Below are 25,105 nucleotides of genomic sequence, written 5' to 3'. Positions count from 1 at the left end.
GACCCAAGAGCTGGACACAGCACTCCAGAATAAGCAAACTTCTGAAGGTGTCTGGACAGAAAACCATCTCTGTAGTAGGAAAATGAACCCACTGTTTCTTCTTCTGTGCATATTGTTTTTACACTTAGAACAGCTACAACATGGTTTTCCACTTCCATTCTCCCTCCCTAGTAACTTTTGAATATATTGGTCAATTTAAAACAACAAGTGGAAAGAAGTGGTGTTGCCAAAAATAAGGAAGTTCCTGTGATTTACATGGGAATCTGAGGCTGAAAAAGGAGGAAAGGCCATGAATCAATGCTCCCATTTAGCAGCAGGCAAGCAGAATTCATCATCCCAGGTTTTGTGTGGTACAGGTGGCAACGGCTGGGATGTTTACAGCCCTGAACTAGCACAGCTGGAACTGCCAAAGGAGGTGCCTGGTATGGCAGGGGGCTTAAGGGACGTGGACATAACAGAAGTCTCCCTGCTTGCAGAACAATTTGTCAATTAATTACAATCATCATTCGGGGCATTCTGAGAAGTCCATGAATAGTTACGACTAAAATTGCCCTAGTCAGCACAGCAGCATGTTAGCATTAAATCACTATTGTATATAATCCAGAAGGTAAAATTTCCAAACCTTTTGAAAGGTTTGTTCTTCTGACCACTAATTTAACAATCTTGTAAGCAGCTGAGATATAACAGCTTTCTGGCAGAGAAACAGAAGAGGCAAAGACAAAAATGTCATGTACTTTTCTGAACCTACTCTACTGTCTAACTTGCATTTCTAATGAATTATGAAAGGTGACATTACTTCTTTCTTTAAGCTAACCTAGGCCCTGACATTCTGATTAAATCTGTACAGAGCCCTGCTCCCTTACATGTACTTTTGTTGGTTATATAGTGCATTTTATGGTAAGATAAAATATATATAATCACTATTTTCATGTGATGTACCTGTTTTGTTTTGTTTGTTTTCCATGTTCTGGACATATTTATGTAGATAACTATGATCAGTATTTGCTGAGCACCTTATTTTCAGTGCACTGTCACATTTCTCTTGGGCTCAGTTTGAGTTTCTCACTGGTTTTGCAGATCAAAAGAATATTTCTTGGGCTTTGAATAACTGAAGGACTAGTCAGTTGGCTTAACTCATCACAGCTCTGCTCCTCTTGGGTGAGGCAGCTCTTAGTTTTGCTTTTCCTATGCTGATATTTTTCCTCAGGGAATTCATTAAGTGTTGCCTAGAAACACCTGTGTCTCAGACATGTGAAGTACAGCAAAATAGCCACAGAATCAGGTATGTGAAAAAAAAAAAAAAAGCCCATCTGTTGCCACTGAACTGAATTTGTGGAGGTAATTCAAATAAATACATTTGTACTAATCAAAATGCTGCTCAATTATTGTTCTCCTCAAAGGTTTTTAACTATGGCTTGCATCGCCCACGAATTTACTAGTCAACCTTACAAATTTAATAAGTGCAAGTGCATTAGTGTAATATTATGCTCACTCCTGAATTGGTATAAGTAAAGGTTTTAATTACTAAAATTATGCAGTTACAAAAATAATTTAATAAAGGTATTCTTTCCATTTGCATTCATGGGCTCCCTGTATTCAGGCATTATGAGACGTGGTAAATTGCACTGAACTGTGGTAAAAGAGCTCTCAGCAATGTAACTCTGACCAAGGAGCATGTACATTAATGGCATCAGTTCTGAGCAAAATCAAACCTCAAGAAAGTACATTCAGAGTATTGCAAGGACAATTAAATGTAATGTATGGCTTTTTTTTTTTTTTCTTCTTCTTCTTTTTTTGATGGACCTATGACCTAGGCATAAATAATGTTATTTTACTGTCATAATCTAAGAGGAATAGTTTGTGATTCCAGTGAAGTCTTTAACATACCATGTTTTACATTTCCTGATGTAGAATACGACCCTTGCAGGTGAAGGTTTCTGGATGATTCCTTAATGCATCCTCTCTAATCTGAACCAATGTCTGTTTATTTCAAAACTAATTATTCCATTATGCTTTCCTCTGCTAAAAAATCTTTGCTGCCTGAATGAGATTGCAAGCTCTTTGGGGCAAAGACCACATGTAATGATATAATGTTATGTTTCCTAAATAATATATTGGGAAAGAAGTTTGTAAATATAATATTGGCTCAATGTTTTTGTTTCAGTTTCAGGTATAGATGAAATTGTTCTATTTATCTCACATTTGCGATCATAAATAAACTTTTTCCTCAGATTCATCAATAAATGAATCAGCTGAAATCCATCCCGCTACCCAAATTGTCACAAATATTAGTAAAATTATTTCTGACTTGACTAGTACAGACCAAACAAGAGCTCCTCAGTTCTAGCCAGTTTCAACAAAATTTCACATATGCAGTTCCCCTTTGCTGCACAAGCTTTGCATATGGAAAGAATTCCAGTGTGCTCTGAGGCTCCTACTTAAAAGGCACTTTTTCTAAAAGTTATAATGGTAACTTCCTAACTTAGAACATCCATCCGACACCAAGTCTATTCTGGACCCCCCTGTGACAAATAAAGTTAATGGGACTAGAGAGTAGTGGTCAGCTAGGGAATGGTATTCACTGCTTGCTAATATTTAAAATGGGCAAAAAGAGAACAGGCTTTTATACCTCTTTAGTAATTCAGAAGAGCAGGTTTCCTAAAGATGAAGAAAAAACAGTGAGACTGATAGAAAAAAAAAATGTCATAAAGAGCAAACATGATTGAAAACTGTGAGCTTTTTCAAGAAGAGCTCAATAAATAGCCTAAAAGCTGTGATTCTAATGCTGAGAAAGATGACAGAGTTGGCTGAAAGACCTTTCAGAATCTGTGAAATTATGAAAGCAGCAATTAGGAATAAGACTTGATAAGTAATCAATTAAATGGGAAACATAACAATCAATTACATAAAATAATTTGTGAAGTGTGGAAAATGGAGAGTGGGTGAAAACACACAACAATGAATTCTTTGATGGCTGGGCACAAGGCAGCTTTTATTAGAAGCAAAATATGTGCAGGACAGTGGTAGCTCCCTACAGAGACAGCATTGGGGTTAGTGGCTGCCATCACTCAGCACGGAGTAATCACTTTGAAAAGGTGACTCTGCAACTACCTGAAAGGAAGCTGTGGGGAGCTGGGGGTCAGCCTCTTCTCACAGGTAACTAGTGATAGGACTAGAGGGAATGACCTCAAATGGTGCCAGGGGAGGATCAGGTTGGAAATGAGGAAACATTTATTCTCAGAAAGAGCAGTCAGGCACTGGGACGGGTTGCCCAGGGAGGTGGTGGAGTCACTGTCCCTGGGGGTGTTCAAGGAGAGAGAGGTTGGATGTGGTGCTTGGGGACACGGTTTAGTGGGTGACAATCACGGTAAGGGAGTGGTTGGACCAGATGGTCTTGGAGGTCTTTTCCAATCTTAATGGTTCTATGATTCTATACCAGTTGAGCTGCTGTGAACTTATCCTGAACTTCTTGCACCCCCCCCTCGTAAAAACTGAAACTGTTTCTATTTTGACTTTGTTGGCTTGTTTTGTTGTTGTTTGTGTGTCGTGTTTTGCTTTGTTTTGTTCGATTTTTTTTCTTGCTACTGGAGAATAGCAAATCCAACCTAATCTAGTTTATTCTTCTCTTCAATTCAAGATAGTTGTGCTGTTGCTGTGAATTTCAGGGTAGCAATAACATGCAGGAGTGGTGATCATGGTTCTTCTAGATAGCTTTAGACTTGTTGTTATCTCAATTGATAATAGCTGACAGATACTGAATTACAAAAATGCAGCACCAAAAAAGAGAATGGATCACATGCAGGGAAAAACCTGAACAAACCTGAAGTGTTGCCTGTATACTGAACACCAAATGAACAGTTCTCTGAGTTGGCACAGCTCAGTGGTAACATTGCTGTAGCTGAATTAAGCTATTTTTGTGGCTACATAAGAAAGCAGAAAATAAACAAGGAAATGAGAACAGCCAATAACCTTAAATTCCTATTTCTTCAAAGGTTCTTAATGCCAAGAACCGTCCAGTACATTTTTCTTTCTAGTTTCTTTCTCCTGGCTACACTAATAAACACTGTATGGCTGTTACTTCATATTGTGGATTTTTTTCAAATGTTTTATTCTTTTACAGTGTTTTTTATTATATTCATCAGAACAGATGTGGAAGAAAGTTAACAACATTCTGTGTAACAATGACTCAGTTATCCTTTTTTATAGCTCTTGTCATGAGATGAAGTTAATACAAAACCCTGTATCTCTATCAAAAAAAAAAAAAAAAAAAAAAAAAAAAAAAAACAAACCACAGAGTTGCATAAATATGCAATGTATAAAATGCAAATAAAATGGTTCTTACCAGAGTCATATTTGACCATGTACCAAGCGTTGGGTAGTTAGGGTTGTGCTTGTTATTTGATTAAGATCCAATATAAGAAATCTCAATAACTTAGAAAACCATTATGTGGTGGTAGGAAATTTTGTCATTTTACATTTTTCTGTTATTCTACTTCCAGGATAATAAAGATAAAGATATTTGCACTGGAAGGACTCTTAAACTCTATTCTTTCCAGAGCCTTAGAAAGAATAGGTGTGAAAATACCTGCTTTGTCTCTTTCCTTCTATCCCCTCAGAGGGACTCCTCTCCAATTCCTCCTTCCTCTTTTCTTGTGTCCTGAAGGAATATATTAAGCTGCTCTTTATGGAAAGGAAAAGGTACCACACAATTTCTTACTTTCTAAGTGGTTAATTAAGTACTTTAAGGCAAATGCAGTGTGGGCACACAAGCCCTGCAGTGACAGAAGATGCACAAACTCGAACCCTACCCACCAGGCCATGCAGCCCATTTCTTTTGCACCTGGGTGGAAAGCTCAGCTGCTCAGTTTGGACAAGGGAATGCACTTCCCATCTGATTTGAGACATAAAACCTTATCATAAACATCACTCTGGGCCATCACTAGTTTATGTATTCCTGCCAATCAATCACGTGGAGGTGCATCACATCCTAGACAAGAATTAGGTCCCTGCTGCTAAAGCTGAGTGTGCACCCAGAAAAACAGCCCTAGTCACCTGGGAAACTTTGCAACTAGATAGTGAAGTACCTACATGTTAAATAGTGGTGGAGCAGGGATCCGAAAGCAACAGTTTTGAATTTAAGTGCCCTCTGGGGACTTGGTTGTAGTGTAAGACCAGCCAGTGGTAGGAAGTAATTTGTATCTGTCCCTGTGTGGGTCCTTATTTAATGGGCTGTGTTGCACTGCACCCACACTGCACCCACACTAAGGGTGCAGTGAAAGTCAAATGTGCCTCCCCATTCTGCTGTTGGCTGCCTCTGCTGTACTGGTAGAAAAGGCTGGGAGGTGGGATTTGAGAGCTTTTGCAGTGGGAAAAGAGACAGGGACAGGCAATTTAATTTACACAGACCAGCCTTCTGTGAGTAATGAATTTGTGAGCTAGAGGTGAAAAACACTGGATCCTCATATACAGAACTTTGGGTATCATAATACAAAGAAAATTAACTATTTTAAGCATGCTGTGAGCTTAGAGAAATGAATCATGAGTTTATACTTAATAGTGATGAATACTGTTCATTTTCAGAATGGTGTTGCAAATCAAATACTGCATTTTGTATTTGCTAGCTGCTTCTTGTCCAGTGGGATGAAAAGTACTCATAACTGATTTAGATTGTTTCAGGTCCTCGAATTGTTTCACTTATTCTTTTGCTGGAAATTGCTCTCTAATAAAAACAAGGGCCAAATATACTCACAGGAGTAGCGGCAAGTACAATTTGGCTATAGGCAGAAAAGTACAAAAGCCTTTGTGTGCTCAGCTGAAGAACAGACCCCATAGTATGTGCTGTTCAGTTCAGTTCTCTGGTTAGCCAGATAGCTTTTTTTTTTTTTTTTTTTCTTCTGTAATCTCTTCTAAACCACTTTGATAAATATAAGTTAATTTTATGTTAATTAAATCATGGTTGTCATCAAACTGATCTTTAGGTTGGTAATTTTCATTAGTTATGTAGGCCAGTAGGAAACAAAAGTGTAGTGCATACTGAACCCTCCCTATGATAACATTTTTTTTTCTAATAAAATGTAATTAACACTAATTGGTGATACTACACTGATGTCTCATTATTAATGTTTGTGTATTGGTCCCAGATGTGGCTTTATGGTTGTCAGTGATAATGGTTCAGTGAAGAAAAAACATTTCTCCTTTCATATTATATGTCTTTTTCATCAGAGTGCCCTCACATTCAAACAGCAGTGACTATGTTTAGGAATGGGAAATCTCAATTGCCAGAACTGAGCATCTGCAGAATTAGGTCTCAACTATTTAGGGCTGCTTTTCTCAAGCCACCATAATTGTTAGTGGTTCAGAATTTATCAAAATAATTATTCTCCTAATTGCATACCTGTTCTTGAAAGCACACTTACGAGGCAAGACTCTCTTAAAAGCAATCACCTTAAAGCATTCTGTTTAGAATAATTGCTTGCCTGCAATCCCTGCAATTACTGAAGGGACAATAATCATCTTCTTCAGGATGACATAGGTGAGAAAGCTTTTCTTTTTAGATAGGGGTGAAATGAAGCAATGAAATCAAGATTTCCAGAGAGGTGTAAGGGGGCAGGGTAGCCTCTTGTAGAGACAAGCAAACACAGTGTCACTGTGAAGAGGTGGGTCTCCAGGTGTGCTCTGAGAGGAATGAAAGCACACTTGGAAATAGAGTGGAAAATACTCAGGGACTCATTCACTCACATATATTAACATAAAGATATTGATATTGACTTTTTTTTTTTTTTTTTTTTGAAAAGCAGCTGTGTACACTTACATGGTTTAATGAGGTATGCCTCACCCAGACACCTTATTTTACTGAAATCTAGGCTTATTAATAGTTCTGATTTAAAACAGAAATATAGCATATTCCAGGTACAAAGAAAATTGCTTGAATGTCTTACCTGATTTACAGAGAGGACTTAAACTAAACTGGTAAAGTAAGCAATAATTCATATGTTTGAAAATGTTTGAAAACTTGAGCCTGTTAGGAATACAATAAATATTATATGTTCTTTGTTGTTATCTGCCATAACCACATGACAAGGTCATTATTAAATCTTAGCCCTTAATAGCTTTGCACCTTGCAAGGCATATAGAATTCCTTTTAGTATACTACTGCACTTAATCAAATGATGTTTAAATTATTTTCCTTACTTGTAGAATTTTGCATAAAAACATGATGTAAGTGGGCTGGGAGGCTAGGAAACAATTGTTCCTGTGGCCAATGAAAAAGGAAGCTGGTTTGTGACCAGGATGCCTGGGGGATGTATTGCAACAATACGAACTTACAGCCTGGAGTGATGTTCTGCCAACCAAATCTCAGTACTAGCCATTGCCATGTTAGATTTTAATATACTTAATTGCAGGCTTCTGAGTTAAGCTGTACTTTTCTCCATGGACTGACCACCTCTATACTCATACAACTGCAACTAACCTGCCCTGATGTCTTCTCCACTGTCTCACACTGCCACAAATCTATTCTGTCATTCTCTTCAGCTACCATCACCACTACATGTACTTCACCCTTACTGGAATCCAACTAAAGAACAAACTTCACCTACACAACAGGCACATCACTGGGACAACTCTTTCTGGATTTTTTTTATGAGCAGGTAGAATATGGGTATGGATAAATAAAAAAAAAATACTTAATCTCCCAAAGACACACACTGCAACTTTTTGGATTACATCTCTGCTAGGAAATCAAAGGTGCGCACAACCACGCTTAGGCCATAGGACCGACCAGCACAGGATGGCTGATCCCCATATCATTAAAGTTCTTTACTGTCCAAAAACTGAGAAGCTGTACACAAACCACCACCAGGAAATAGACTCTGGCCCATAGTATCTCCTGAACCAGTCTTGGAACTGCTAGGTAGCCCAACCTAATGCTGTGATAACAATTTAACAATACAGAGAAATGCGACTTGGTGTCCTAGAACTGTCAAATGTACTTATGTAGTTGTACTGTCAGTGTCTATAGTGTCTATACACTGACAAAAGTAAAGAGATAAAGGTTTCATAAAACCATAGAATTATAGAATGATTTGGGTTGGAATGGACCTTAAAGACCATTTAATTCCAACCCCCTCACCCTGGTCCCACTAGACCAAGTTGCTCAAAGCCCTGTCCAGCCTGGCTTTGAACACTTCCAGGGATGGGGTATCCACATCTTCTCTGGGCAACCTGTTCCAGTGACTCACCACCCTTATAATAAAGAATTTCCTCCTTATATCTAACCTAAACCTACCCTCTGCCATCCTCCCTTATCCTATCACTACACTCCCTGACAAAGAGTCCCTCCCCACGTTTTCTGTAGGCCCCCTTTAGGTTTTGGAAGGCCACTGTAAGGACTTTTCCTCCTTGCAAGGCCTGTATGCATCTGGGTGTAAAGTCCCAACACACATTGAAAGCTTTGCATTTTAATCAGTGCAAAACAAGAGCAAGGCTAACTTGTGAGGAATATTATCTTTTGTTACTTTGACTTCTAAAATTAAAGCTATCAAATCTGTAACATAAAAATAAAGACCTCCCTATTACAGGTAATAGAAATTGCTGTATTATTCCTCTATCCTAGCACTTGCAGTAGCCAACAGCTTATTGGCTCAGAAGAAGTATCTCCACCATGTAATTGTGCCTGTGCTGTATTTGCTCAGCTTATGAGACTTATTACCAACCTCTTTGGGCTGTCTGGGAAGGTGAAGGTTCAGGAAATTGTACTTGGATGAAAAGGTTCTAGAGTTTCCAAATTTTCCTGTTCAAAAGGAGCAGCAAAGTGATAAAACAGCCTCAGATGAAAATCTGCAACATCTCCTTTCTTGATGGAAAACCTATATTGCCCTATGAGATGCCCCTTCTCTCCAGGGGAGAGTAAAGAGATAAAGAACTACACTTCTTGCAGTGCTCTTTGAACCAATACATGATGCACACTGATTTGAGCAAAAATCTCTCTTGAATTACTTTAACTTTGATCATGGAGGAGACTGCTACAGGTAGCTGAAATGCTTAAATGCAGCTCCAGCCCTATGCATATTTTTTACCAGTATAGCCTATTAACATAAAATCATCAGGATATACCATGTCCATATATAACTGTTGGTGGGAGCCCACCTATCTTTGGGTTTGGCCTTGCTTTGCTATTTGCTATGCTTTTTCACAACTGTGTAACAAAACCTCGTTCCCGGGTTCCTGCCCCTCGTGTCCTGCTAGCACAGTGCACCTTGCACACTTGGAGGCAAACACGTCCAGGCTGGTCACTACCCCATCCTGCTCAGCCCTCACAGACCTGCCCAAGACTTTGCCACACACCTTCACCAGCTTCAGAAATGTCACCTCTGCTGCTTCGAGGGCGACTCTGCAGCACCCGGCCGAGCTGTTCTCGCTCCACCAGCAGCCGGCGACGGGGGAATACCCCGGAGCTCCGCACGCCGCAGGTGGCGCCAGGAAACGGAGCCGCGCCGCGGCTGCTCAAGCCGTGAGACTGACTCACGGCCGTGAATTTCCCAGATTGACAAAATCCAGCTTCCTAACAGGCAAAAATCGCTTCAGCCGCCAGGCCCGGCCGGGCAGCCGCTGGGGGAGCGCGCTCCGTGCTACACCCCCTCGCTCCCACGAGCCGGGAGCGATGCGGCACCGGCAGCGGTGCTCACCCTTGTCTCGCCCCCCGCCTGCTGCCTCCCCGGTGAAGCTCGGGGAGGGAGAAACGCGCTCCTAAAGCCTCCCCCCTCGGAGCCTCCCGCTCCGGACCCCCTTTAAGCGGCAGCCCTGGCCAACTTGGAGCACCCCCGACCCCGGGGCTCCCCCCGGCGGGTCCCCCTCGCCGCAGCCCTGCCATGCGTGTGCGTGGCGGCCGGTCCCGCAGCGCAGCAGGGCTGGCTCCCCGCGGCCGCGGCCGGGCGGGCCGGGCAGGTGGGCGCTGCGGTTCCCCGCCGCCCCCCTCCCAGGTAGGGCGAGCCGCGCGTGTGCCGCCGCGCGACCGTCCGTCCGTGTGTCTGTCTGTCCGTGGGTCTGTCCGTGGGTCTGTCCGAGGTGCCCCGCAGGTACAGCGGCGGCGGGGGCCGGGTGCGCGCCCCCGGAGGGGAGGGATGGGGAGAAGGGGGGACGGGGGGGGGGGCGGCGCGGGGGCCGCCGCAAGGCGCCGCGCGGGGAGCGGAGGCGGCGGAGGCGGCGGCGGCGGGGGCGCCCCGCGGAGAGCCGGCGCGCAGCCCCGGGCAGCGGCAAAGCCGGCGCGGCTCTCTTCGTTGCAGGCGGCGGCGCCCCGGATGCCCGTGGCGGGCAGAAGATGTGCCATGGGAAGCAGGCGAGCGGCGGCGGTGCCCTCCCGGCGGCGAGGCGGCGGGCGCTGGCCGCGGCGCTGTGGCTGCAGCTGGCGCTGAGCCTCGGCCCCGGGCCGGCGGCGGGCGGTGAGTGAGCGGCGGCGGCCCCGGCCCCGGCCCCCTCCTCCGCACCCCCTGCCCCGCGGAGCTTCCCCGAAGCCCCGGCCCGGCGGAGGGGGAGCGGGGAAACTTCCTCCCCCTGCGCCCGGCGCCCTCCGAGGGGAGCGAAGCGGGGCTGTCCCCCCTATCCCCCCAAAAAAAAGCCTCGCCCCCGGGCGCCGAGCATCTCGCTGGGGACCGCAGCCTCAGCCCGGTCCCTGCTGGGGAGAGGTTGCGGGCGGGGGGTACAGCGCGGTTTTGAAACAGCGCGTTCTGTTTTTTTTCTTTCTTTTTCTTTTTTCCTTTTTTTTTTTTCTTTTTTTTTTTTTTTCTTAAATTAAAAACCAAACAGCCTTCCCCCAGCCCAGTCCCACTCGGACATCTCCTCGATCGCTCGCGGGGCAGATCCCCGCGCGGCTGGGGAAAAGCAGAAATCCGGGGATGAAGCAGGCGATTTGGGTCTAAAAACTGAGCGATTGGAATGTCCTTCAGCGCTCTCCTCGTGGAGGAAGGGCCAGTTCTTCTCTGGCCTTTTTCATTTTAATTACATTTTCACGCAGTCGTTTTAAATTGTTGAGCCTCTGAGATATTTTGAGCAGGTACATTTAATTACAAAATTGCTTGAAATTGATTCCATAATTAGATCTGGATTGCTGGAAAAGTCTTAAAGTAAACTGCTCTGCTGTAAAATGAACTTAGCTGTGATAATGAGAGCAGCTTCCTATTTCTACTCCGGCATGGCATTACGTTTTTGTATCGGGGAAATAAGCCATTTCGTGATTGAATCACATCACTAATGGCAGGCAGAAATCAATATAAAAATTGCACGGGCTTCTTCTCATGCCAAAGGCATATGCCAAAATTTTCCAACTTGAATGCCTGAGCCCAAGCAGCTCCAATCCACATGTGTTTTCTGCCACTGAACATGGAATTGCTGAAATACCACTGAAGAGGACCTCAAGAGGTCATCTTGTCCATCCCCCTCCTGAGGGGGGATGGACAAGTCATAATTTTCTTTCTCAAGACTGTAATGACATTTTCCAATAGAAATCCCATGACTGCAAATGTGATTCCAGCTAAATAAGCTTTTAAACTGTTGCAGTCTCTGGTAATCCCTCTTTAGAAATCAATGGCATTTTCTGCAACTGCGTTACCCTTGGTTTCCCGGGCAGCTCACATTTCAGCATGGTGATGACATTCTTGTGCATTCCTTCCAATTGTAGTCAGGTGAGCTCCTGTCCTTCTCTAGCTTCCTTTTTAAGGCTTCATTCATAAAAAAAGAGAGACTGGCCCAAGGATCCCCTCCTCCCCAAAGCCATGTATATACTACTGTTTCATTGTCAACATTTATTTAGCTGATCGGTGCAAGAGGTTCTTTAAAATACAGTTTATGTTTCCCTTGAAAGTAGTAGTTTTCTTCACAGCCTGCAATACATTCTTCTGTGATGTTGATTGACGTTACTACCGATGCTTTTCACCTTGGCAGTGTAGCTAATTCTCTATCAAATTACATTTATAAGGCTTTTTAGGCTCATTCAAGAAAAAAAAAAATATTGTCCAGAGTCTAGGAAAAGGTAATACACCGAACACCTGAGCATGATTAAAATAACCAGTGAAAAAGATTTATTTCTCTAAGTTATTACTGCTATTATTTTCTAGTGTGGTTGTACTGGGAAGTCATGCACTATATAAATACCTGTAAATGTACAGATCTTTCATGTGGTTGATATATGGTTGATGGTTTTTTTTCCATCTTGAATCATTTGAGTGGTGAAATAATGAGCTTTGTAATTATAGCAGAGGACTGCACATTAAGATTCCTCCTATTTTATGCTGTGTTGTGTCTGTGAGGAAGCTTACTGTGCTTACATAGCTCCCTGTGAAGGCTCAGCTTTTGAGTCTTCAGTCTGTGACCCAGAGTTTGAGAACTAAGCAGCTGTTATCATCAACCAAAGTTGTGGTTTCCCAGGACCTCTGCAAATTTTGTTTCTGCATTTTATGGATTTGTGTATCTAGATGGGAGGCACACAGCATTACTGACTACTTTGGAAAATGTAATCCCAAATTTCTCTTTATATCTTCTCATTATCCGTTAAATAAGGATAATAGTACTTCTCTCAGAGATTTGAAAAGAGATTTGATGACATTTAATGAAAATACTATGGAGGTGGAAAAAATTTATTTCAAAAGCTTTAGAAAAACAGCATTGACAGGATGCTAAAATAAAAAGCATCTCACATATTAAAAATGAAAATGAATAGCTAATATTTTTCTGTAAATCCATCTACTGCTTATATTTTGGATTTCATTTATAGCTTCCTCCCTTCTTTATTTGATATCAGAATTTCATTCCTGTAATAATCCTATCATGACTTGTGTGACTCCTTCTATTTTCTGACTAAGCCCTATTGATTGTCACGTTCCACCATTTCACCCCAAATCAATACCACTTACGACTCCTTTTTTTTTTTTCTTGTCAATAACCCTACAGAGAATAACTCTGTTTATTACATTCTGATGTTCTCAAAAGTGGATCTAGCAGAAAATTTGCTATAGAAGTGAACTCAAATGAACAAACCTTTCAGATGTCAATATACCTCCTCATTCCTCCCTCATGTATTTAACTCTGCTGACACCAAGGATAAAGTAAATCTCTCACACTTCAGCTTGCAGCTTTCATCTAATCATCTTTGTTTATCTTGCTTTTTGCTATTATTCAGTAGTGAAAGAAAAAAAGAAAAGAAAGAAAATAAGAAGGATCAAGGTGGGAAGGCTAGTAACAGGAAAAACAGAACACATGAATGGATGGAGCTGATGACACGTTATTTTGGAGTTTTTAGCCATGTGCAGAGTTCACTGTGGTATTGAGAAAATAGTTGCAAGAATATATTTTTACATTTATATCAGATTCCTGGAATTATATTAAAATGTCAGGGGGAAAAATCTAAAAGGAAAAGGAGAAAAAAGTTCAGGAAACTTCTGGTTTTGTGGTTTGTTATGTGGCCTTGGAATTTTGTCATTGTCCCTGGATTGTCTCCTGGGCACATTCCTGTTTCTTTTTCCTAGGTCAGTGGGACACAAAATGTTCTTCTGCAATATTGGTCTTATGCATGTCTCCATGGAGAGGCTCAGGGCTGCGTGTCTGTAGGCTTGAATGGGGCCTTGGGCTATCACTTGGTCTTATCAGCTTGCCTCAAGCAGGGTCAGGCGTAATACTGCCCTTCTGGACAGATGTTTGTTTAATCTCATTCTCAAAAAGTTTTTCACAGCAGACATTCTGTGTAGCTGCTGCTTCTCAGCTTTGTGTTTGCCTTTCATGTTTGGTCTTCTGCTGCAGACCGAATATCTCCTGCTTCTTCAAACCTTTCTTACATCTATCTGCATCATACTTCATTCAGACCCAGTCTTGCTGACCCTCATCACCATGAGATATGCTGCCCATGTTTTTTTCTAGACCAAAGCTGAGTTTTTATAGCTTTGTGATTTTATTGCATAGCACTGAAGTCTTGGTTATGCCTGCCTTTGGATGTAGTGGCTACCAAAACCATATCCCTCAGGTTTTTATGGATGGGGTGCTTGTTTCCTTGGGGTAAAATATGTTTTCTGTGTGGTAATGAGGCAGACCCAAACTAGGGCTAATTTTTTGTCTATCTGCAGTTGCTTTCAGCAACAGAAACCACCCAAAGATTCCCTGTAACTTCTTTACATAAATTTTTCACATTATAAAGACTGTTTTCTGAAAAGTCTGAATGTTTCCTGATACATTAAGTCTGTAGTTAGTGTATTTTACTCACTCCTTCTTAATGTGTCTGCTTCACCTGTCAAACAAAATAGACATTTTGGCCTAGAATTGCCTGCACATTTTGCAAAATCATCAGATACTTTGCAGCATTGTTTTTAACATCCAACTTATTGGAGGAGCTGGATATTTTGCAAGGAACAAATTTCTCACGCTGCCACATCATCTCAGTTCAAGTCCTAAATCCCATGCAACTTCTGTTCCCCTCTTTGCAGACTCAGGTTGACATTTCAGTTCCATTTTGTGTCCAGTTTGTATCCAAGGGGCAAAGCCAGCCACATCTTAGCATGAGAGCTCATCACCCATTATAGGGGCACATCCTCCCACCTGCAACCTTGGAAGAGGTGGGCATATTTGATGGATGAATCTCAAAACCAGTTTCTTAGCAGCTTGCAATAAGGTTTGTCCCTGATTTACTGTAGGATTAGGAGACCGAAGTCAGCTTCACTTCACCATTTTGCTCTCATTTCCAGAACCACACCAGAGTATCTTTGATCTCTGTATTATGGATGATTACAACTTCAGAAGAATGAGTTAATTACTCTTTGCTTCATTATATCATCTGTAAAGTAGATAAGCAATTTATTTCATGGAAATGTTATGAGACAGTTGAAGAAAATGTGACAGGAGAGAAATATGAATTTTAGCAAAATATAAACTAAAGTAGTTCACCACAGTGAAAAGTTATGTAATATTTGTAATTTTTTGTTGTATGGGTTCCTAATTAAATAGTCTTAAAAAGATTAGGAAGATGTTATCTCTCTCTCTCTCTCTTTTTTTTTTTTTTTTAATTTTAGAGCTTTGTATGGATTTTTTTTCCTATGGCCTGGATCACATGCTCTATTTTTTCCCCAAATATTATCTACCTCTGAGTGAAATTCATTATTTTACAAAGAAATACACAGTGTTCAAAGAAGTAAACTTTGCACTTGTGCTGTGCATTTCAGTGAGGATTTAGGCATGAAAAGGACAATGAAGCATTGTCCAAATTCATATTTGCTATATGCAAGTGCTTCTATGAACAAAACAAAAACAAATCAAAAAACCATGAGCTGCATTTGGAGGTTAACATAAACTGGTCAGAAAATGAGTTCAAGGGATAAAGTGGTGTAGTGTGTACAATTCAGTTTAGTAAGTGTAAAAATCAGCTTTGCTTACATATTAAGGAGGAAGAAGGTACATATATCATACCAAATTCAGCAGTTTAACTGTAAAACAAATATCTCTTCACTTGGTTTTACATCTTCCTCTCAGCTACTTTCTTTGATGTCACACAAGCAGAACATAATGAAACATCTTCCAGGTGGTACATCTACTCGATTTCACAGCGGAGCTGTGCAGTGGTGATTTTCAATGTACACACTTGCACCTTCTGACAGTCTTACACTCCCAATAGCAAGGTTGCCCGTGTGATTTGTCCAAGCTGAATTATTTCTTTCTCCATGTATTCAGGACAGTGGAAGAAGTTGTTGATGCCATCTGCGCAGACTGAGCACCTGCTGGTACAATGCTCTTGTTGGGTCACCCTTGAATCATGAATCCTTTTGGCTTCTCATATCAACTTTCAAATTGTATAGCACCCATAACAGGTTGTTCTTCTGCTTGTTAGAAAGATTCAGTGACTTAAAGACATTTCACGTAAGAAACAGTTCTTTCCATAGACTGAGAAGAGATCCTCTGGATCTTAGTCCAGCATTTTGTTCTTTAAATAGAACATGGGGAAATTCCTAATCTACATTTGTATGATACAGCCTTCATAGTAGGAATTTTTGGTTGTGACTCTCCTATAACTGAAATGAGCAGCAGACTTCACGTAAATTGCTACTTAAGCAAATCACAGAGGAAGCTTTTCCAGTGTAGTTTATTTGCCTTACTCCTTTATGTCTGAGATAGCACAGGGCATTTTTCCAGATGCTGAAAGCCTGAATCTCCTCTTATCATTCTCCTGAATGATAATAAATAAATAAATAAATAAATAAATAAATAAATGTTGTAAGTTAGGTTTCAGCACTGAAAAGTCGTATCACAAGTTTTCTCAGAATGAACAGCACATATTAATAGAAATGATATTTCTGCTTTGCTCAGTCATGTGGTTCATGATAATAGTTTACACAAAAGCACAACATCAGAACAGTGTTACATGCACTTTTTAAAAAATTCTACCATACTTCAGTAGTTAGAGGAGAAGAGCTCTGCATGGCTATGAAACTTTGTGCAGACTGTGGCATGAGTGCTGTTGGGTTATACTACCCATTGCAGTTTAGAAATCAGTGGATACATGGGGACACTGTAAAATATAAGTTCAGATAACAACTGTTTGCTGATGAAAACAGAAGTTGTAATGTGAAGAACATAAAAGGATGAAATAGAGATAGTGACTGGTTCCGCTCTGTTTAATTTGCTTACTGCAGGTGGTGAAGCTGTGTGAAACATAGAGATGAGAAGCACACCAGGGCTAAGGGTGCAGCAGAGCTGTGCAAAGCCAAGTTCTGCACTTAGTAAAAAATAACAAAATCTTACAAAAGCTTAGGTTTGCTTGGGAAATGAAAAGAGGAGACAGGGCTTACAATAGACTAAAGAAGAAAATAGGTTAGGTTACAAAGGGTTAGATTATATGGAAGCTGGCTTATCAACAGGATCATGAGATAGTGTCCTAAAATAATGTTTTTTTACTCTGGTAAAGAAAAAAAAAAAGCTAATCAGGGGAATTGCTATTTTGCTGGACTCCCATTCCTGAGAGTTGGAGAATACAGTAAAGAGAAGAGATAGTCTTTGAAAGCACAAAGCCTTTAGATCTTTTTTTTTTCTTTCCTTTTTTTTTTTTTTTTTGGTAGAGCACAATGGCAGCACGTAAAGTTGTTGACCTGTCAGGAGACTGGAGAGATTCAAGAGAAAAGCTCTCGTACATGCTGGGAAAGAGAAGATGCTCAGACATAGAAACCAGTAAAGTTGTATTCTGTTCTCACTTTTGTCATTAACATCTGTGAATGCAATACAGTTAAAAACAAACAAATAAATGAACAAACAAACAAAAACTCTGGCACAAAAATGTGCTTTCTGTGTTTCTGGAGGTAGGACAATAAGCTTGAGAGGAGAGTCACAGATATAGGACTGGAAAAGACCTCAGAAGCAGTTGTAGATCGTCCTCCAACCCAGAACAGGACCCACATTTATATCCTCACTGTCTGGGATACTCGAGGGATTTTGGTCTCTTGTGGAATTCCTAAGTGCTACTTCCTCCAGTGTGCTGCCTGTCAAAGTGTGCTAGTGCTGTGTCCATGGCCAGCCTGAGCGATGCTACCACTTCTGTGGCTCAGGACTGGAAGAATCCTGACTGCTCCTACCCAGCAAAATGTCTCTGAAAAGCTAGATGTTAGTTAACAGTCTGACAGCTAAGGTATGGCTGCACATGCCCTACATACATTCATATATTGCTGCCAACACAGAAAGAGATTGTGATTCTTCATGGTTTAAGTTAATTTTTTCTGGTTTAGTTAAGGTCGCAGCTGAGATTGTATTTAACATTAGATCAGAAATCTTGGCAGCAGCTTTCAAAAAGGACAGGTTTGCCTTGCCATTTTGGAAGAAATTGCAAGGATTTTCCAAAGTCACATGTGGAAAGAATCAGAAATAAAACTTGGGGATCTCATATTAAAAATGCCTATTTGCAAAACCTGTTATCTTCAGGGACATTAGACCAATGTGCACATTATTTCACTGTTTATCTCCACTTAGACAAATAGTTGATATTTTGAGGGATATTTTTTACACATTATTTTACTCAGAGAAAACTCAAAAGACCCACTTAGAACTGTAAATAAATAATAAATAATTTGGTCTCCTGTAAATTGAACTTATAAAATAGCTTGATTATGATTACTAGCTTTGCAGTAATCTTGAAGGAATTAAGACAAAATGATGCTATTATGAATAATGGTAAAAAATGAGAATACACAGACTTTTTCTTGGTCTTGTAAAATGCAAAACATCCTTCTCTCTTCTCAAGCATCCTCCAGGACCCCAGAAAGTACGGTGCCATAGCTGTTTTGAAGGAGCATGAGACAGCTGTGACCACAACACTGACTCCTGCTCTATATTCCCCTTAGCTTCAGAGATAACCACCCTAGGCAGTCCTTCCCATTGTTGACTCTTACGAGTACACGCTCCCTTTTTTTGCACGCCTTTTTTTTGCTTTCTTCTGTGAGGCATAAAGTTCTTCTCTGAGGCCAGGAAAGATGCATGGAAGATCTTTTCACTATATGTAGCTACAGTTAATAGCACCTGGAGTTACATGGGGAAGCTGGAATGCATGATGTGGTGGCAGCACAGCACTCTTCCTGCACCTGGCTATAGCTATCCCAGAGGTGCAGTCATTTGTAGTCCTACCTCTTTCTGGAAGCATTAAGCATGCATATTTATCTGAAACAACAAAATCCTTAATTTACACACCTTATAATGACTACACCTTTTTTTTTTTTTTTTTTTTTTTTTTAACATCTTTTATACCCCTATACAAATTACTCTGCTGTAGTCTGGTCTTCTGGCAGCATTCAGGTACCAGTAGCAGTATAATATCCACACTTTAAAGCTCTCTCTCTTCCTCTACCTATATGACTCATATTCCAAAAAATAAGGTTGTTGTTTCAAGCTTCAGCCCCTTATCTTTTTGAAGAATGGCACTCAGAAATGATTGTCCAGATGGAAGAGTCCATCTTTCAAATACAGCAGAGACATTCACTGCTGATAGCCTGTGCCACTGTTGCCCTTATCCACTGTGTTTATCTCAGGACCCAGCACACGAGGGATACTCTCTACTACTCATTTCGTCAAAGTCAGTCTGATTCAAAGAAGCCTGGCTACCTTAGTACAACGTGAAAATCCCAGTGAAAGTATTCACCAAACAGAATATGCAAATTATGGCAAAATGTGAGCAGCTGAAGTGCAGCTCCATCATATCTGTGATTTCCTTGAAACTGGGTCACTGTGCAGCACACTACTGCATGCTGCCTGTACAAAGTGCAGTGGAAGAAATTTCAGGAAAGGACTCACAGACCAGCAGGAGTATCTGGTTATACAGGGAGGGCACATAACTGTCTTTGTATACACTTGTGCATTAATGCACTCAAGTGTGCCCATATTAATCTTACATGCAGATAGCTAGCTAGATGCATGCATATATGGTGGATATGAGTAAGAAACTCAAACAAACAAACAAAAGAATAAAAAAAACAGCAATGAATTGTTAAAACATGCTATTCTCACTGAGACTCATTTCAAGGTTCTTATGCTTCTTCTTACAAGGTTGGTTTTCATACTGGAAAATAGATGAGTGTTGCCTTTAGTGGTTCCATTTGTGTGCGAAGGTGATACTGAATGGAGAACAGAATAGAGTTGAGTGTATTTAGATTCTATTTCATTTTTATTTCATATACAGTAATAGTAAAGAAGGGGTTCTTCATTCCTCAAACCTATTCCATTTTGAAGAGAAATCCATAAGATAAATCACATTCACTGGGGGGGGGGGGGATTTTGTCAAAAACAGGCTGAAAATGCCTTTTAGAAGTACCCTTAATGTGATGTGAGGTGTCTTTCCTAGATGCTACTAATAGACATATTTTCCAACTCTGGGTTCAGCATGTGTGAATTTTTTTTTTGGTTCTTCCCAAAAGCTCTCCGTGAGACCTTGTACATAGAGGAAATATATCTATGCAGTTCAGAAAGCTGCTATGTCAGCCAGGCCAAGTTTATGGGGACCTCATTTGAGAAAGCAGACTGAAAAAATTGTATTTAAAACATTCTTTTAGAATTTCAGCGTTATTAAATTATAAAAATGTAAGGTGACACTCATTCAAAGAGGCTCGGGATTATGTCAGCTAAAAAGATTTTGTTGCAGTGCATTAATATCTCAGGTAAATGACTCATTACATTTGCCTTCCTGGCCTCTTTAAAATGGTGATTTAAAAATGCAGAGTTCCAGAGGAATTAGTTACATGTCTGATTTGAAGTCTGAAAATTATTTTTTTCCAAGGAAACAGTGTAAGAGCCCCCAGTTACAACTGTGTAGTCACCTTAACACTTGATGTTTATGGTCACTTTTTGACGTACTTAATCTCAGTTTAATTCTTTGGTTGTTTTATCAGAGGAAAAAGCATCATTTGCTACTGTATCTACATAGATACTGTTAGAAAACATTCTTTTCCATATGCTGATTTTTTTCTGTCTCTGCAGTCAAGTGATTCTGTTATAAAATCTACAAAACTAAAGCAGCACAGGGAGCTGCTGCAGAATTTCAGAAGCCATAGAGAGTGGCAGCATACCGTGAATAGTAACACAATGCTGCTATCTGCTAGCTTGGATATACCATTTGCTGTTGTTTCCCCGATCTGAACTTTTTTGGAAATAGGGTGACGTGGGGATTTTCCTATTCGTCATTTTTCCATTTCTCCAGTGAATTTCCTTTCTCACTCAGAAGCAGTACTTCAGTCCTAGAGGGCTCTGATCAGCCAGCATTACTTCCAGTACCCACAAGCGCAAATTTGGATCTTCAACTTTGTCTCCTAAACCTGACCTTGACAAATGAAGAGGTAGGGGTCTGTAGAGGTTGTATAAGGTGAAGAGATTTGGCCTTATGAAACTGTTCTCAAATAAAAGAGTACAGAGTTCAGAGGCATCTGTCTGACCTGGATGGGCAGTTCTCCCAACTGAGTCAGGAAGTTCAGGTACTTCCTTCATGTACTCCTGGTAAGGCTGGTTTTTTTTGGCACCATGCTCAGAGTCCATGTCCATGTTCCCATTTGGTAAATTTTTATGCTGCTGGGCATGTGAATGAAATCTTCCTGTCCTAATGCTTAGTGAGTAGACCTAACAGGGATGTGAAAAGGCCACAAGCTGGGAGGGGATGCTGGCTTCAACTTCAGACAGCTCTTTGTATATACTAGTAGGAGGATTCTCATTTATCAAGCTAGCTCACAGCAAGCTGGGAGGTCAAGAATTCTTTCTTCAGGCACTCTGAAGACCACTCATTCTTGTCCTCCTCCTTGCGAGTCGTGTCAGTCCAGAGTTATCTCCTCCTCTGACCTACTTTCAAAAGTGCTTACCTGAAAATAAAATGAACAGTTGGACAACTGCCTTTTCTGGGAGATACTTCTGGAAAGTTACAAGGCACTTTAACAATGCTTAATATGCTTCTTTCATAATTTGGCTGCTGTTCAGCCTTCTACATATTATTTGGTCTATCTGTCTAGATCAGCTAGCTTTTTAAAAATTCTTTACAAACACTTGATAACTATTTTAACTTGATCTCTAATACCAAAAACAGATAGAAAAAGAAAAAGAAAGTAAGAAGACAGGTTGTCTGCAGCAAATGGGGAAAGGCAAAAAAAAGGAAAACGAAGGTTTAAGGGATATGCTACTTGGAGGGTTATATATATCTTCCTTTTCCTTCCCAACAATGGTAACGGTAATTTCAGTCTTGACTCTCTTATTGGGCTTGACTGGGTTATTTTTGTTTATTCCTGAACTATCATGTAGAGATTTGAAACCAAGAACAGGTAGGTGCCCACTTACTTGTGCTTGTGTTCTTAATAACATTTTGTGTGTAGCAGGAAGAGAACGATTCTGTGCATATAAGCCTAATGACCTGAATTTGTAAAGTTAAATAGCAACATTTCTGCTGGCATGACTCACTATTATTTTTAGCTCTGAAGGGGAGATAGTGGATCAAAGGTTCATCTTTCCACACCAGTTGTGACTTGTTGAACAATCTGATCTTACTGAGAGGTTTAACCTTCCTGCTTCTGTTTTTAATCAGACTTCTGCAAGATGCTATGCATCTGTTCTGTCTCTTTTCATAATAGCCTCACTCTTTGAGAGAATGTCTCTCTGCTCCTCTTGTGTGGTAGGGATCCTTGCTTAGTATTTCTGAGGACTGTGACTTTGGAACATGAATTGTTGCTAGAAACAAAGGAAATGGTAACTGATGTAACTGAAACAGCAACAGAGAAGTTTTGCATGGGTTTCATGCTAGTCAAAGCATTTCCATTCAGAATGCTAGCTGTTTTATTTTTAAAGAATATTTTTCATGGGTAAATATTTTGGAGATGATGACACAATAAAGAAAGAATTATATTTTCCCACGTGATAACCGATCCAGACTCAGCTTGGAAAATTACACTTATTCTGAAAGCTTTTGTTACTCGCTTTATACATGAAAATGTCGGTCCTCCTCCCGAACACTGGCTACGTGTGTTGAGGCCCTGCTTCAAGGACGTGGTCAATCATCACTCATTTGTGGGAAGTAGAGAGTAATTTCTTTCCTCTGCACTTCCACATAGCCTTCATTTATTTTATTAGTTTGTTTTCCTCCCTTCTTTTTATTTTCCCTTTCCCCCTCCCTTTTCCCCTTTCCCTTTTTATTTCCCTTAAGTTAAATTGTTTAGTTCATAATAATATTTATTATTATTTCCCTTTAATTAAATTATCCTTATCTCAACCCATGAGTTGTTCTTTTCTTTACTTCTCCCCCTCCTCATCTAAAAGAGGGGGAGTGAGAGAGCGGTTGTGGGGTTTAGCTGCCCAGCATGGTAAAACCACCACAGTCCTTTGCACAGATCAGCAGGTTGTGTGGGCTCTTTGTTCCTACTAGGCTTACCTGGGAAATGAACTGCTCATTAAAATCCACTGTTGCACCCAAGCAACGCTAACCTTGAGTTTCTAAGTAAAGATGAGTGAAGGGTGCTAGCAGATTTGGAAGAGAAAAAAGTTAAGTGACTTTGGTGGCTAGGAACTGTTTTAGAATTGGTTTAGGCACTTACGTACATTTAAAATCTATAGACTTTCAGTGAAACAAAATTTGAAAAATGCCTTTGTAATTTACACTGAATTATTTTCAGAAAGCATCACCCTTTCCTTTTCTAAAGCAAGGTGTAAAAGATGCTCACTGAGTCACACACTGAAGTTTTCTTCTTTCTAGTCTAAAGAGAGTTCTTCTTGGGTAAAGCACCCTAGATGCCTGTAGGTCCTTCACAGTCAGCACTACAGATGTCTTTGGAAGTTTTTCTTTAAGCTCACACTTCTTTTGCTAATGAACAGGGAGCTCAGAGCTGTGTGCAGAGATTTCTATTCATTATTGTGAGTAGATAACTAATTTTATTACTTGAGGAGGATACAAATCTTGAGCTAGTCTGAGGTATGGGATGGGCAAGCAACATGCTGCTGCCTTTCAGATACTTGCTAATAGGATGACCAAAGCAAAAACAGATTACATGGGGTTTAGGTATTTGACAGTAGCTCATAGTGGTTATGCAGCATATTTGATAAGGAGATTTCTGCATGTATGTACATGAAAGTGAAGAAAAGAATTTTTATTTATTTACGCTTTTAATCATAGTGGAAAACAGCACATACTGAAACCTTTTACTGGGGAAACAAACAAACAAATGTATTCAAATCTAATTTGAATTATTTCCTAAGAAAGACATATAATGGTGAATATGAATTGAGTGATACTAGTCTGTCCCCCATAATCAAAACTCATTCTGCTACATATGGAAGATTTATTGCAACCAAAGAGGGCTCAGATAAAGGGCAGAGAAAAAGGAATACAGGGGAAGAACGTGCCTTGCATTATCAAGGGACTGCAAACTTAGATAAAGTAAGACACGGACATTTTGTCAAATAAGTTGGGTATGTAAGTTTAAAGCTTGCTCTAGGCAGTTTTAACTTAGCCAGCACTAAGAGCAGCTGATAACCCAAAGTGACACTGACCTTGGCAGACTCACAAGGGTAAGCTTTGCATAGGGATGAATTATTTCTTGATCAGCTGTTCAAGTATGAGAGGCACTGTCCAGTTTTCCTTCTGTATTGATTATGGATCTTTTATCCCAGAGCAGACATTGACTGCAGATAGTGGAATTAGAATCAGTCTATGTTTATTTGAGCTCTTCTGTATCCATTATATGATAACCTGGGGCACAGTGATGCCACTGAGCTTTCTCTGCACATCTCCTCCTTTTTTCCCCACTATTTCTCTTTAAAGCCACAATGCATAGAATAGGAAGCATGGTTTTGTTCAGCAACTACCTGTACAATCAAGCTCTTTTGTCTGGCTATTGTTGGCTTTTTGTTGGCTTTTTTCTTGTTGTGTTCATGTCTGAAGGATGCCTCATGACCTTTGCTTATGGACATGTAATTGCAGTTGCAGGGGTTGTTTTCAAGTATCTTATGTGGCTGCTTTGGAATTGTCAGTGTTTAGAGATGCAGTGGAGGCAATTTAGCCACATTGATACTATTTTTAATCCATCCTCTCTGTGCTGAATCACTGTACCTCTTGCTAAATATGTCAGGGTCCGTGGGTGTTGAATGCTGCTGGGATGTAAATCCTTTTTCTTATGAGGAGCTATCCAGGCTCAGGAAATAAAGTGCCACGATGGGAACAGAGCTCATTTGTACCCTCCCTATGCAAACTGCAGCATTTTCTAGTTGCTGAATAGGGAAGCTCTAGAGTCACATTATAATCCAAGCCCTTGTCTGGAAGGTCATAAACTGCAATCCAGTGGGCAGAGCCTTTTGTTTTCATGGACTAACAGAATGCTGTCAATGCCAAAAGCCCCACAGATATTCTCATTTCAGGTTTAATAGATTAAAATTAAAATGCCTGTGGTAAGTATGTATATGTATATACCCAAGGGTATCAGATAATATATATATATATATATTATATATTATATTTATATAATAAATATATAATAATAATTTATAATAATATATAATATATAATATATATAATAATTTAATATAATTATATATAAATATATATAAATTTTATATAATATATAATATATATATTTATATATAA

At 40.3% G+C, this 25,105-nt stretch overlaps 1 protein-coding gene across 2 annotated transcripts in view; it reads left to right on the top strand.

Annotated features, from left to right (window-relative positions):
* The first annotated feature begins 9,926 nt into the window (after positions 1-9,926).
* SUSD4 (sushi domain containing 4) overlaps positions 9,927-25,105 on the top strand; it is a 74,654-nt gene continuing 59,475 nt past the window's right edge. For both annotated transcript variants that reach the window (XM_082758183.1, XM_082758184.1), the window contains exons 1-2: positions 9,927-9,980; positions 10,284-10,439. In XM_082758183.1, the coding sequence (XP_082614309.1) occupies positions 10,319-10,439 (121 nt within the window). In that variant the 5' untranslated portion in view covers positions 9,927-9,980; positions 10,284-10,318. The remainder of the gene's footprint in view (positions 9,981-10,283; positions 10,440-25,105) is intronic.

The sequence above is a fragment of the Aythya marila genome (assembly GCF_965140915.1).
Source record: "Aythya marila genome assembly, chromosome: 3".
Lineage (NCBI taxonomy): Eukaryota > Metazoa > Chordata > Aves > Anseriformes > Anatidae > Aythya > Aythya marila.
This window is presented reverse-complemented; position numbering and strand designations above follow the sequence as displayed.